General features: G+C 33.4%; 1 protein-coding gene across 1 annotated transcript; it reads left to right on the top strand.

Annotated features, from left to right (window-relative positions):
• Nucleotides 1–13610: 13610 nt before the first annotated feature.
• On the top strand, nucleotides 13611–14754 carry LOC130467216 (ATP-dependent DNA helicase Q-like SIM). Its single transcript, XM_056835656.1, has 3 exons — nucleotides 13611–14299; nucleotides 14408–14604; nucleotides 14719–14754. Exons 1-3 carry the CDS (start codon nucleotides 14236–14238, stop codon nucleotides 14752–14754), a joined length of 297 nt encoding a protein of 98 aa, XP_056691634.1. The 5' UTR covers nucleotides 13611–14235.
• Nucleotides 14755–16591: the final 1837 nt, after the last annotated feature.

Genomic DNA, 16591 nt, shown 5'->3' with positions numbered 1-16591 from the left:
AAATTAAATTCGGACGATTTGGTAGTTTGTGGGATTTCTTTTTGGCAGAAAATGCAGAGGATTGAAGAAAAATGGTCGGAATCGTTCAATCGAGTGATGATGTCGAAACTCCTTCACCTCTGCTATGAGTTCGACTCGGTGAACTCAACAGAGGTTCTGATTAGCGGCGAAATTACCGGCGGCGCCGTCGTTCCTTCAGTTAACGACGTCGACGGAGATTTCGGCTTCGCTCCGCTTCACACCGCTGCGGAAAACCACACTCTCCACTGCATTGAGTTGCTCCTCCGCAAAAGAGCACGAACGAACGTGAAAACAAAGTGCTGTTGCAGGTGTTATTGCAGGCACATCGGTTGGAAATGGTTGTGTTTGGAGGAGGTGACTTGGTCGTTTCTGGGCTGCGGGTTCGACGAAGACGAAGGGCAGAGTAGCAGCAAAGTAACTTCCATGGAGGGAAGGGAAGAGGAAGGGGGTGAGAGAAACGAAAAAGTAATTAGGGAAAAAAATGGGTTAATGGGTGGGTTAATTGGGTTAATTAGTGTTGATGACGTCATAAGGGTATTTCGTGTAATAAGTATTGAAATAGGGGTATTTTATGTATTTCTGAAAGTCGAGGGGCATTTGGTGAATTACGCCAAAATTCGGGGGTATTTCATGAAAAATCCGAATTTTAAATAATAACTATATGCGTATTACAGTAACTATGTGTATTAAAGAGTTACTATGTGTTTTGAAGAGTTTTAATGCGATTTGTGTCTAGCCCACTTTATATACGTTTTAAACTTTTTTATTTTTCAAAATTTCAGATCTACATTCTGTTCATTCTCTTTCATTTTCTCTCTATGCTTTTCAAAATTTAGCCCAAATTTCTAGGTTTTGTTCGATTTCTTCGTAATTATCTTATAATTCTTATGATTGGATCTATTAGATGAGGAAAAATTGGAGGAAGTAATAGATCAAGAAGGAGGTTCGTCGTTGCCGAAATCGAATCGAAGAATTTGCGCTCGCCTACAAAACTTCGCAAGAATTTTTAGAGATCACATCTCGGTTTGTTGTTTTTTAAAGAATTTTAAGTCTATTTTTATTTAAAATTGAAAATATTTGCTGTTTTGAAGAAATTAATGTTTGTGTTTTACCGAAGTATCGTTTTCACTTCGCGAATTCGGTCAGTGACTTCACGATTTTAAATAACAACTATATGGTTTAAAGAGGTACTATGTAATTTTAATGGTTACTATATGTGTAAAATAGTTACTATATTATTTTAATGGTTACTATATGTGTACAACAGTTACTATATGTGTACAATAGTTATTATTTTGTTGAGTGATTCGAAATTTTTGTTGTTTTGTTGAAATTAGGGTTAGTGTTTCACATAGTTAGTATATAAATGATATAGTCACCTTTAATTTATGTTGCGAAATAGTGTTTTTAATAGGCACTGGAATGTTCGTTGTGTTTATATATGTTAGTAATAGTTTTTAGAGTAACTATATTTTTTTTAAAAGTTACTATAACTTTAAAACAGTAACTATGTGTTTAAAATAGTCACTATATTTTTTAGAAAGTTATTATAAGTTTAAAACAGTAACTATGTGTTTAAGATAGTTATTATGTTATGAACAGTTTATAGTGACTTTTTGATAAATAAAAGTTACTATACGATTACATCATGTACTATGTTATTTAGAGTATGTATTTGTCCGCTTCTTAGATAGTGACTATATGATTATAATGGTTACTATATGTGTTCAATAGTTACTATATTTTAATAATAGTCACTATATGTTTTATATAGTTACTATATGGTTTATATAGTTACTATGTATTTGATATTTGTATAAGAAAATAATACGAAGTATCAATCACATGTTATTCCAGGTCCTAAAGTTGCACTATCTAGTGACGAATCTCCAAAAATAATTTACAATATCATTTGTATAAGAAGAAATAATGCCTTAAATTTAGAAAAAATAGACAAAGGTTGTGAACTTAAAGAATTGATGCAGCAAAGCACAAGAGGTAGAAATAGTGTTTGTTGTTTGGGTGAAATTAGGGTTAGTGTTTCATATAGTTAGTATATAAATGATATAGTTACCTTTAATTTATGTTGCGAAATAATGTTTTTAATAGTCATTGGAATATTCGTTGTGTTTATGTTAGTAGTAGTTTTTAGAGTAACTACATTTTTTAAAAAGTTACTATAATTTTAAAACAATAACTATGTGTTTAAAATAGTTACTATATTTTTAGAAAGTTATTATAAATTTAAAACAATAACTATGTGTTTAAGATAGTTACTATGTTAAGAACAGTTTATAGTGACTTTTTGATAAATAATAGTTACTATACGATTACATTATGTACTATGTTATTTCGAGTATATTTTTGTCTGCTTCTTAGATAGTGACTATATGATTATAATGGTTACTATATTTGTACAATAGTTACTATATTATAATGTTAAGCTAGTTGTTGTGTGATTATAAGGTTACTATATGTGTACAATAGTTACTATATTATTATATTATTTACTTTGTCTTATATAGTTACTATATGTTTGAAATAGGTACTATGTTTATTTTATCATGATTTGTTACCATGTGTTTATTTTCTTCAATAGTTACTATATTATTTATATAGTTACTATATTATTTATATGGTTACTATATGTTTGAAATAGATATTATGTTTATTTTATCATGGCTTGTTACCATATGTTTATTTTCTTTAATAGTTGTTGTACGTTTTATATAGTTACTATATTTTTGAAATAGGTACCATGTTATTTTATTATGTTATGTGCATGTTTTTATGTTATTCTATATTTTTAATGATATAGTTACTCTATTATGGATAGAGTTACTATATTATTATCACATCAACTATGTCTGCAACTCTGTGACTAAATGACCATCAATAATATTTATAGGTATTATATCTTGTATTATAGTAACTATATGTTTGATATAGTTTTTTATGTATATTATAATGTTCTTTTTATGTTCTTTGTTGTCTTCTATGTTATTAGTAATAAGAATTACTATGTTATGATCACAACAACTATATGATCATAACAATAACTATATCTACAACCTTGCTCGTATATGACTATCATTAATATTAAGAGTTACTATATCATGTATAATAGTAACTATATATTTTTAATAGTTATTATATATCTTATCATTATGTTCTTTTTATGATCTTTCTTTGTACTCCATGTTATTATTAATAAAAGTGACTATATTATTTTGACAGTAACTATATGACTATAACAATAACAATAACTATATATGCAATTCTGCAAGTATTTTACCATCGTTAATTGTAAGAGTTACTATATGATGCATAATAGAAACTACACGTTTTACATAGTTACTATGTTATTTTTTCATATTTAAATGTTAAATTATTAACTTAGTTTAAATATTATTGATTTAGAAATACAAAGATGATGCACCCAGAATTTAAATCGTGCAAAGAATAAATTCTGCAAGGAAAACAAAAGCAGTAGGAGAAGAAGAAAATCCTGACAACAATGGAAACCAAGAACGTGGTAGAGGAATGACATGATGTGTTGGTGGAAAGAAGAGATGTGGTCCACGTGGACGTGTCGATTAGTATTTTTTAATTAGTTCAAAAAACATTTGAGTTTAACATGGTTTATTTAATAGATGCAAAAATTAGAATGTCGTAGCTAAAACAACTAACCAAGTAGTTAATTTATTATTGTTCAAGAGTTATAATTACTGTTACTTTTGATATAGTTACTCTTTTATATTTCAGTAATTATGTGATATATAATAGAAAAAATTACTATATGACCTCTAAACCATCTATATCATATTGTTTATTTTTATAATATAGTAATTGTTTTACAGCTAAAGTTATTTTACTATATAATATAGTTAATCTTTGGATAGAATAATTGTTCTCATCGAAATTACTATACTATTATTATTTATTTCATAGTTAATATTCTGAAAATATAGTTACTTTACAGAACCTATAGTTTCTATAATTTACTCTTTCTGTCTGCAAGAATGAATATATAGTAGTAATTGTTTTACAGTTAAAATTACTTTTCTATATGATATAGTTACTCCTTGGATAGAATAGTTATTCTTATCATTATTATGTTCATAGTTATTATTCTGGAGATATATATTTGCTTTATAGAACCTACAGTTTCTATAATTTACTCACTGTTAAAATTACGTAATTACCCTGGTCCATGGTAATCTTATGGTGGACCGGGTCCATACAAGTGGAATTGTATTTTTCATTGGCCGAAACCATTAGTAATCCTAGGTGGCGCTCTAATAGTTCAGCAAATATGCCTCTTATATATATATATATATATATATATATATATATATATATATATATATATATATATATATATATTAGATTATTCCAATGCCTTCCTTTGTGCTTTTTCACTTTGTCCACCTCTATACCCCACCTCAATTTAAGTTAATAAGTTCTTTAAAAAATAAATTTGTAACCTTTAAATGTAGTGATAGGTAACTTCTCCCACGGAATCATATGTTTATTGAATATTATGTTGGGTAATCCAAAAAAATATCATGAAAGATCTGCTATGATCTTCAAGAATTCGAGTGAGGAGTAACACTTAGGGGTCGGTTGGCACAACAAAGGGAAAGAGATATACTTGTAAAAAAAAAAGAGTAATGTTACTTTTTTTTTACAAGAGTTGTTTTAGGGGAGTTACCTTTTTAGTTTAGGTATGTTACTTCTATAGTTTAGACATGTTACTTTTTTTTTATAATTTTAGAAGAGGTACTTTTTTAGTTTAGTTATGTTACTTCTATAGTTTAGACATGTTACTTTTTTTATACGGAGTAGTTGTAGGGGAGGTACATTTTTTGTTTAGGTATGTTACTTCTATAGTTTAGACATGTTACTTTTTTTTATAATTTTAGAGGAGGTACTTTTTTGTTTAGGTATGTTACTTCTATAGTTTAGACATGTTACTTTTTTATACGGAATAGTTTTAGGGGAGGTACCTTTTAAGTTTAGGTATGTTACTTCTTTTTTTATAATTTTAGAAGAGGTACTTTTTAGTTCAGGTATGTTAATTCTATAGTTTAGACATGTTACTTTTTTAGTTTATGTATGTTACTTCTATAGTTTAGACATGTTCCTTTTTTATACGGAATAGTTTAAGGAAGCTACCTTTTTAGTTTAGGTATGTTACTTCTATAGTTTAGACATGTTACTTTTTTATATAATTTTAGAGGAGGTACTTTTTTAGTTTATGTATGTTACTTTTTTTTATAGTAATATTAGTAGTAATTACTTTAATAGATTTAGAAAATATTAGTAGAGTTACTAAGTGATTACTTCTTTTTATAATTTCAGTTACTTCTTTTTATAATCCGCCAATCAGACGTTCCATCCCCAAGAAATTAAAAACAGAACAAGATCGTCGTCATTCAGATGATCAAGTGTTGGAATTATTGCGTCAACACATCAACACCAATAATATGGAGTTTAAAGATGTGAGTGATGCCAAGTTAATCCCGGAGAAGAAGCTTACACCTACTGATCTGAAATTAGCAAATCTTCAATGTGAATGTGTCACACCATCAAGTTCATGGTGTGACCGGTCACACAAGAGACGGGCTGATGGTACATATGGGCAACACGTATGTTATGTGTCATCAAAATATTTTTACTAACAATGCAATATTTCTACCATAAAAATACATAAGTACGGTAGTCGATATAAAAAAGGAAATAAATATTTCCTATACAAATCAAAAACATTTTTTTGAAATAAAAATTTACATTATTCAATTTGTAAATTAGAATATTAAGATTTTCTTACCTTTTACGAAACATGTATAATAGGTTATATAAGTTAAATATTTTAGTTTCCAATTTAAATCATGACACATGAGCATGTTATGTAATCATTGCGAGACGACTTAAAGGTCGCAAGTTGCGACCTTTATCATTTTCGTACAATATTATGTACCCCACACCCAACACTAGACTTGATGGGGCACATGCCCCACCATTATTTACAAAACAATGAATAACAATATAAAGTTTGTGCAATTTCATAACTACGGAGTAATAATATTTGTTTTTATTTATTGGTAGAATATTATATTTAAAGCAAAATTTTTAAATAGTGTCAAAACTGCTTATTAACCGAGGTCCGAGGCAGTATATGTTAAAAGTTCAAACAATGTTTGTCATGGGTGCTTACACACACCAGCAAACATATATACAGACAACATACCATAACTTATAAGGTCCCTTTAACTCATTCGCACCCAAAAAAATAAAAATATACAGACGGCCACTTGTTAGTGGCCAACCATTACATTAAATGGTCTTGTTTAGTGTTGCCTGCCACTTGTTAGTGGTGAAGGAAATATATCCTTCACCCAAGGTGCATTTAGTTTAATACAAGGGTTCAGATTAATTACGAACAATTAATTCAGTGAGATCAAGTGATCGGAACATGTAGGTGGAGCAATGCTTCCGGTCAGTGAGTTCTAATGAATATTAAGCTCACAACTTACTCTTGACTGAACCTACAAGGTCACACAAATGGCATGTAACAGATCACCGGATTAAATGAATCGCAAATACATTCAATAGCTTTTCGAGAATTAGTTTTGGAAAACGTATTATACGATACGACCTTGCATCGGAATCGTATATCGTATCGCGAATATTCGTAAGCTGGGAGAAACGAATAATCGTATCTTACGACGGTGATTCGTCGGATACGATAAGATAAATAATAGCACATGAGCGATTATGTCTGCTCGTTTGAGAATTAGTTCGCTTTGATGCTTGCTAAACGTCGCACCGTAAAAGGAGGTTATAAAAGCAGTTATTGGGCGTTCTATGAATCAAAGTGAGTGTTCATATATTGCGAGAATGAATTGTCATCATATCTTTGATTGGATATTGTGTTGTTGTGTAACAAGGCCTCTCGGAGAGTTAGATACTGTAAAATGCATGGCCGTGCTCAGAATGGTTAAGGCTTAACCTTCTGGAAAAGTTTAAGAGTTGAGCTCTGTAATCCGAGAAACACTTCTGGACCTAATAAGGATGGCTTGGATCTTACCTTATGTTCAGTAAGTAACACTAAGCGACAAAGGAATGTGAATGCACACTTGTCTGAATGACAAGTGGGAGACTGAAGGAAATATGTCCTTCACCCAAGGTGCATTTAGTCTAATACCAAGGTTCAGATTAATTGCGAACAATTAATTCAGTGAGATCAAGTGATCGGAACAACTAGCTGGAGAAATGCTTCCGATCAGTGAGTTCTAATGAATATTAAGCTCACAACTTACTCTTGACTGCACCTACAAGGTCACACCAATGACATGTAACAGATCACCGGATTAAATGAATCGCAAATTCATTTAATAGCTTTTCGGGAATTAGTTTTGGAAAACGTATTATACAATACGACCTTGCATCGGAATCGTATATCGTATCGCGAATATTCGTAAGCTGGGCGAAACGAATAATCGTATCGTACGACGTTGATTTGTCGGATACGATACGATAAATAATAGCCGCAAGGTATTAGTCGCGAATACGAAGAGCATCGGAGCTGCCGGCCCGTCGAGCCGAGCGCGCAAGCGCGCAAGGCCCAACGAGCCAGCGAGCTCGCGAGCAAGCCAGCCCGCGGGGCGTGGCAGCGCACGCGCTAACGCGCAGCAGCACAGCAGCGAGCCAGCGAGGCCCATGGCCCATGCTGCTCGGCTGCGCGCTGTGGGCTTCGGCCTGCAGTGTGGGCTGCGCGCGGGGGTGTCCATGTGGTTGTGTGGTGTGGCCGGTCAAGGCACCTTGGTCTTGGCCGGTTACATAATTAATATAATTAGGTTAATTATATTTTTCCAACATACAACACACAATCAGTTTTCCAATAACCCTAAACCTAATTCTAATATTACGTCTTCAGTTTTCTCTATGTGAAAATTGTTCATCCCAAAAAGCAAAAACCTTGTACTTTGTCTAAGCTACAACAATCAAGGCGGATCTGAACGTGTCGGTGAACCAATTAGAGAAACGACAAGTGGAGTTATTTGTTCTTCGTTGACAGATTACTTGGTAAAACACGCTTCGAATGTAAGTTTGCTTAATCTGTGCTTTATACATGTTTCCTGGCTTTAGAGATTGTTCCGCACATGTTATGTATGTTTAACTGTATTCCCCTACAGTGGTATCATGAGCCTTATGTATTCAAAGCATGTTTTAGCATGATTTTATTGTTTTTGATGTTGTCTAATTTTTTGGAATTTTTGTTGATTTTTTCGGAATTATTATGAATTATTGGATTAATTACGTAATAGGTTCTGAAATCAAAAAGATTCGGTTTTTCAACTTTTCTGACCCTAATCTGATGGAAAACGATTTTCTAAGATCAACTCAGGAGAACGGAATTGCAAAAACAGGCCTTGAAGTTGTGTTTTTTGGCCGTTTTTGTTAATTGTCGAATTAAAACTAATAAATTCTGAAGGTTTTTCAATTAATTGGTCGACCTAAGCTACTTGGAATTGATTGAATTTTTGACACAGTGTTTCTGGGTATATTCTAGAATTATGGTAAAAATTTCACCCGTTTTCGACAAAAATAAACCCTAATTTTGCTTTCCCCAATTCGTAAATTTTAGATCGCTAATTGATTTTTTAAATAATTTAGATCTAATAATTTGGTTAATTGGGAAAGGAAATATAATTTCATGGTCAGTTGCAAATTTTAAAAATTATTGGATTAAAATTTTGAATAGTTTCGTTAATTTTAATCGACACTTAAACCAAATTGATTAAAATATGAAATTAAAATGTTTAGAACGATTTAAAGTTTTTGATTTGATTATTTAACATTTAAAATTTTCATTTGAAATCATTCGTTCTTAAAATTTGAATAATGTTAGCCTTGATTTAATAATTTTAACGAAATTGGATTGTTGTTAAATTAATTAAATCGCAAAAATCGTTATTTTTCGAAAATAAAAATCGTAATTTTTTTTAATGAAAAATAACTTAATGCAAACGTTTGTGAAATTAATTTTTTTTAAAAATTAAGTTGGTCCGTAGGCGCGAACCAAAGGCACGAACTTAAGGTGGGGTTGACGTGTGGCTCGACGAGCCACGCGGGATGACACGCTAGTGCCGAGCCACAACAACGCCGGCAGTAGCAGCGTGCTGCGTGCCGCGCGCGCTGGGCGAGGAAGGGGCGAGCAAGGCAGGTGCCTTGGCTTGCCATAGCTGCGAGCAAGCAAGGCACCTCGCCTTGCTCTGCGCAGCGACGAGCACATAGGGGCAGCAGCATGATGCGGGTACGTGGGCGCGACTGCGAGGTGCATGGGCCTTGCTCGTGTGCCTCGTAGGCCACACCGTGCGATGTTGGGCTGGGCGCAAGCCTAGCCTGCGCATGCACACGAACAATTTTTTTTGTTTTCGTTGGGCTTGACCTTTATGTTTGCATTAATTTGGGCTAACGGGATAATTTATAATTATTTTATTTAACTTGGGCCGGGCCGTGAGTTTAATTTAATATTTAAATAATTAATTATCTGGAATAACTATTGGTTTGAGTGGGAGCCGCTAAATGAAATTAAAAATGAAATAATTATTTTAATTATTTTTGTAGGTCCCATTATTTTAATTAAATTTTGTTTTAATTAGAATAACGTCTAAGGATTAATAATTTGGAAATTGATTAATCTTTTAGGACGCGTTTATGTGAACGTGAATTTTAATTAATTCACGTAAATACTTGCATACGAATGGGTGAATGCATATAATGGATATTTTATGTAATGCTGGTACTCCAAGTGACTAGTATGGCCATTTTAGGATAGTTAAATATGGTCTGCAACCGTTCTATCTTTGAATGTAAAGTTTTAAATATGGTCTGCGAACCATGGAAATTTTGATGTAATTTTATTTAGGATTTTTTGGTATTTACTACCTTGAAAATACACCACTTTTGTATTTACTACCTTATGAAAATTTTATTTTAAATTACTACCTTAAAGTTCCAATTTATTTTTATTTACTACCACTTTACAATTTTCTCATTTTAAAATTGAGATATCTCTTTCGTTTCTTAATCATTTTAAGTGATTTAAAGCCCATTCTTCTCATTTATATGTAAGGATTCCATAGGGATCTTGCTTTTAAAATTTTGTAAAAGATAAAACGAATTAAATATTATTTGTAAAAGTTTAAAATATATATGAATTATCAAACGAATTGTTTTGAAATGTCGTTCTCAATGAAATCCCTATAGAGAAAGGAGAATAATGATCTTTGAATCACATTAAACGATTAAGAAACGAAAGAGATATCTTAATTTTAAAATGAGAAAACTGCAAAGTGGTAGTAAATAAAAAAAAAATTGGAAGTTTAAGGTAGTAATTTAAAATAAAAATTTCATAAGGTAGTAAATGCAAAAGTGGTGTATTTTTAAGGTAGTAAATACAAAAATTTCCTTTTATTTACTTTCAAGTATTTCTAGTTTAGAACTTTAAGTTAGCAATTGAATGAAGATTCTAGACGATGCCAAGCTAACAAGATGGTGAAGAAGATTGGATGCTTCAAGACAAGATGTTTTGGGCCATACTAGTTCACCTATTATTTATGCACTTCATTTGTATTATGCTTGAATGAATGTATATTATGCATGAATAGGTTGTTTGTATGACTCGATTAAATTAAGTTCACTAAATAATCGAACCAACATAGAAACAACTAGGTCCAAAGTAATATTGAGTTTAAAAATTGCCTTCCAAATCAAGCACTTACAAAAATCTAAGGATCTAACGTAGTAGGTTTACGCCAAAGCGAGGTGCTATATTAGTTGACTTAGATGGTAAGGCGTCCCAAAGAAGCACGTTGATTGTGGTTTCAACTCAAACAACAATGGCATTATGTTGTGGCAATGGGATAAATTATGGTATTAATTTATTAACCAAGAGTAATTTGGAGATTACTAGCAATAGATTTTGCTTACCTTGAATCTTAAACTACTTAAGACATGCCAAAGCTGCTTAAGGATTTAGGACTTTTAGGGTCTTGGAATCATTTCATTCATTTTTGGACCATGTTTTAATTTTGCATGAATGAAATGTTTAATAGCTTTGATGATTGCATGAATGCTTTTATTTCAAGTTATTAAAGTATGATAAATGTTTTCTTTGCTAGTTCATTTTGTAGAATCGTAAATCTTCAACTTTATTGCGTTCGGACAATAGATTGCGATATTTCCTCGATCGATTGGTAACTAATTTTGACAGCGATTCTCAGAGAAAAGGAGAATGAGAGCGTATCTTGAATGCTATTTTCTTATAATGATCTTCATGGTTGTTTTCAAACTAAAATTTGAATGGTAGACCAATTGGACCTCATATATTCAGAATACTGGGTAGTTTTGGAATAATGAAGTATTGAGTTAAAGACTCATGTATAACCAATGGTTAACAACCAATTTTCTTTTGATTCGATAATGAACTAGACTCATTGGATGCGGTCATTCAAAATGAATAAAAGAAAGGGACTTTGTAAGCATAACAAAGTAAGAAGATCAAGCAAAGAGTAAAATCTTTAGGACTATAAGAAAACGTGCTAGAAAGGATAGGAAAGGGGAACAAAAGAAATGAATTCAAGATTCAATTTCTACCTAAAAGTTTGCGTTAAAGAGAAACGACTTAGCAAATAAACTCCTATGGTATTAGATTACCGCTTGAGGTTCTAACTCTTGTTAAGAACTCAAATTCCGGGATCTAAGTCTGGTTATTGACCTACAAGTGGGAAATGAAGCAAAGTTGCGCTACATTAATTGTAGGGTCATCATGTTTGTTTTAAAGTCCTTCTAAAGGCTGGAACTTAGTGGTATTATGTTCCATTAATCATCATAATCAATTTCTGTTTGGACAACGGAAGGACTCACATTCAAAGTAAACAAAAACATTCGTTGGGTGTTTATTTGAATGAAATGGTCATTTAAGGGTTGAGTCATATGATTGATTAATAAACAAACGAATCTCTTCACACTCAAACTTCAGAAGGTTTAAATCAAACACTTTGATTTGTGTTCCACATATCTTTTGCAATGTCATACGTGAAGGAAATAATGCCCTTGGTCCAAGTATGCATTTAATTCTAAGTCTAATAAATGCGGTTCAGTGTTAATTATACAAGTTAATAATTCAGTGAGACAAAGTGAACTGTATGCCTAGCTAGAGGCAGCTTCAGTTCAAGTGGAATTAATAATATTAATCCACAGCTTACTCTTGACTGAACCCGTAGGGTCGCACAAATAGTACGTGAACGAATCAAGTATTTAAGTGAATTAAATACTCCATTTATGGATATTCGGAATCGACGGATCTCAGTTCCAGTGGGAGCTGAAATCGTCAAAAGGAAAATTATGGATACTCCGGAAACGATGATATTGCCGGAAACGGAAATATGGATCGTATCGGAAATATAAATATTATCCAAGTCGTAGATATTGCCGGAAACGGAAACATGGTACGTATCCGAAAATATTATCGGAAATGGAAATATTGCCGGAATCGAAAATATTGCCGGAAACGGAAATATTGTCAGAATCGGAAATATTATCGGAATCGGAAAATAATTCCGGAATCGGAAATATTAAATATTTGTTCGAAACGGAAATTAATTCCGGAATCGGAAATATTAAATATTGTTCGAATCGGAAATGAATTCCGGAATCGGAAAATTAATCGGAAGCGCGTCGTACGAAATAAGAATCGGATGAGCTTGCACTAGTGGAAAAACAATCATTTGCATCACCATATTTGCCTCGCACATTTAAACATGTGACGCAATTGACAGTTTTAAGCATTAAAATTAGTCATTTGCGTCGCAGAATTACTAATCTGCGACGCAGATGACTCTAAGATGTTCTTAAAGTCATTTGCGTCGCAGATTAATAATAATGCGACGCAAAATATTACCTCCTTTGCGTCGCAGATTTACTAATCGGCGACGCAAAGGAGGTAAAAAAATTTCGGTTTCTAATTAAAATTTAATTATTACCTTTTCCTTTTCTTTTTTAATTTGGTGCGACGCCCTGCTCCCATTCCCTTTCTCCCTCATACATTTCCTGCCTCCCCAAACTCTTTCTCTCTCATAATTTCCAGATCTCCATTGTTGAAATTCCAAAGCTTCTCTGTCTCTCCTTCAGAATCAGTATCGAGCTTTCCCTTCAAAGTCTCCTCTCACCAAATCATCCCAATATCTCAAATTTGTTTTAAAATTCAAGCTTAGCGAATACGAAGGAGGCAAACCCAGATCTGAAAGCGATGACGTCTTCAGCCGGATTTCAAGCCGCATTCTCTGCAAACTCCAGCTCTGAGGTGGATGACTCGGCGGCGACTCATCTGGGTGCGGTGGAAGTGGGGCTGAGTTTTTGGGGAATCTGTTGAGTCGACTCAGACCGAGTTGGTCCCGAGTTACACCGCCATAACAACGCCGAAGTGTTGGTGCTGGAGTTTCGGTTTTTATCGCCACCGACCTTGAATACCTTGTTTCGATCTAAAGGTATTTTCTCTCTCCCTACCGTGATTTCCATGTTTAATTAATTTTGCAACTTTTTCATATTGTTTTGATGAATCTAGGGCTTAATTATGTTAGTTAGTTGGTGATTTTGAGTATTTATTTTACGATTGTTTGAACTCTTCATTTTAGGATTTTGATTTCAGATGTTGTAGTTTGTTATTGATTATGTCGAATCTGTTTAGGATTTTGATTTTGATTTTAGGATTTTGATTTCAGATGAATCTAAATTTTGATTGTTTGAACCCTAGATTTTGATTTTGATTTTAGGATTTTGATTATGTCGAACTCTTAAAAGAGATTCATTAACTAGCTAAGACAATATCATGAAACATATAGTCCATCCAGTTGAAAAAATTCAGTAAGATTTACCTTTGGATTTTTTTCTTTGTCTACCATGATTGCTAGGCAACCCTGCAGTAGAAGCAAGAACTTAATAGACACACATATGCCACATATATGACAGAAAAAACAACTAATTTAGTCTTTTGGAACCTTGAAGAAATCTTCGCTGACATCTTACAGTCTGAACTCAGCCCATAGAACAGTAGAGGATGTAGAACTTGGACCAGACTGGGACCAGAAAGCCAACAGCCTGCTGCGTAAACATTTTGGGTACTCCGGGTTGAAAAGTTTTCAAATGGAAGCTCTTGGTGCTTGGTTTTCTCAGCAAGACTGTCTTGTTCTTGCAGCAACATGGTCTGGTATTTATTTTCTGATTCTTATTCTCCCTTTTCTGTGCATTTCTTCTTGAATCCTTTGTACAATGTATATACTGTGTCAATGTTTTTGAGGCTTTAATGTTTCTACAGGGAAATCTCTGTGCTTTCAGCTACCTGCGCTTTTGACAAGGAAGGTCGTGGTCGTGATTTCTCCATTGATAAGCTTGATGCATGACCAGTGCTTAAAGCTATCAAAACATGGCATCTCTGCATGTTTCCTTGGATCAGGACAACCAGATAACACCGTTGAGAAGAAAGCAATGAATGGCATGTATTCCGTTGTATACGTTTGCCTCGAAACACTGCTTAGGTGAACACATTTGTACATCATCTGGTATTGCTTGTAGTTTGAATTGTTTCTAAATGCCCTGCTGTTGTCACTTGGGACTGTATGATGTCAGCTTTCACTGTCTGATGAGGTGTATAATGCATACTAATAAGTCCACTTCAGAGGCTTGCGGAGAACCGTGGAATAGCTTTATTTGCCATCGATGAAGTACATTGTGTTTCAAAATGGGGACATGACTTTAGACCTGATTACAGGTTTCACCCTTGCTCACCTTGGATGTCTTATGTTTGAAATGTTCAGTTGCTTATCCAATGATACATGTTTTTCACATTGCCATTTTGTGCATACAATAAATAACAGCTCGTGTGTTTGATTATTGTGAGGTCTAAGTTCAAATTTTAATGTTCTGTGGTTGATTCCCCAATTCTTGCTAGCGTTTATTACTTTTTCTGAAATGTTCCCATATAATTGAGGTTTAATTATTGTTTCCTTATATGAATATAATTGTTCTGAATGCAATTCAAACTGCAAATGGTAGCAAGACTAGCAGACTATTATACCTCCTGTTGAGAGTAGGTTTGGGGTTATGCAACTCTAATGTTTTTCTTTTCTTAATAAGGGTGAATATGTATTGCCTTTGTTGCTAAGAATGTGATTGTTCTGCTATTTTTGTTTGTTTTCTTTGGGCTGATTACATTATGAGCAATGTCGATATTTAGCTAGTTTATTGTAATATTTACTTAAACTTTTATGTTTAAAGTGTAGTTAGGTTATCAACATGTTGGTTGATCTATGGTGAATTTGCCTTTTATTGGGTTGTAAACTGTTTTGACAGGTATATATTAATGTATTATAACATTCCCGGTATTGGGGAGGGTCAAATTACAAAGGAAATATTGTCAAAATTTTCACCTAGTTTACTTTTATTTTTATGCTCTGAATATACTAGTACTGAAAGCTGCTTATTTTATTTAATCTATGGATTAAATAAAATCAGCAACTCATTTTTTTTAGAATATCCAAAAGTCATTTGCGTCGCACTTTAGCTAATCTGCGACGCAAATGACATTTTTTTTAACATATTGAAAAGTCATTTGCGTCGCACATTTAGCTAATGTGCGTTGCAAATGACATTTTTTTTAACATATTGAAAAGTCATTTGCGTCGCACATTTAGCTAATGTGCGTTGCAAATGACATTTTTTTTAACATATTGAAAAGTCATTTGCGTCGCACATTTAGCTAATGTGCGTTGCAAATGACTTTTCAGCACCATGCCTGAAAAGTTATTTGCGTCGCACATTAGCTAATTGTGCGACGCAAATAAGGTTCATTTGCGTCGCACAAATGTGCGACGCAAATGACTTTTAGTCATTTGCGTCGAGAGCTTTTGCCACGCACGATGTGCGACGCAAATGTGCTTAAAAGTGCGATGCAAATGACCCTTTTTCCACTAGTGTTGCTAGACGAAGGCCCAGCACGAAGCAAGGTCCACGCCTAGCAAGCCCAGCGCGCAAGGCATGAGCAACACAGCAAGCCAAAGGCACGCAAGGCCCAGCGCAAGGCCAGGCGCAGCGCGCCCATGGCTGCGAGCAGCACTTGGGCTGCGAAGCAGCGTGTGGGCTGCGAGCCTGCGTTGGGCTTCTCCGCGCGTGGGCATGGCCTGCATTCTTGTGCGCCGTGCTCGTGTGTGTTGAAGTTTGTGCATGCATCGAATCTTTAAGCAATTAGGATTAGATTAAAAGATTAATTTCTAAGTTACTAGTTTTAAGTAAACTCTAATTCTAATAGATTTAGAATACTTGAATCCTAGTAGACTTCTAATTCCATTATTCCTACCCTATAAATATGTGATGGCATTCACAAATTTATGCACACATAATTTCAATTATTTACCTAGTTTTAAGGATTAAAACTAAGACTAATATTTGCCTAAAAATATTCGAATATATTCATAATACCTTAGGTGCAATTCTAGTTAATTAA

This window comes from Spinacia oleracea, chromosome 2 (genome assembly GCF_020520425.1).
Source record: "Spinacia oleracea cultivar Varoflay chromosome 2, BTI_SOV_V1, whole genome shotgun sequence".
Taxonomy (NCBI): domain Eukaryota; kingdom Viridiplantae; phylum Streptophyta; class Magnoliopsida; order Caryophyllales; family Amaranthaceae; genus Spinacia; species Spinacia oleracea.
This window is presented reverse-complemented; position numbering and strand designations above follow the sequence as displayed.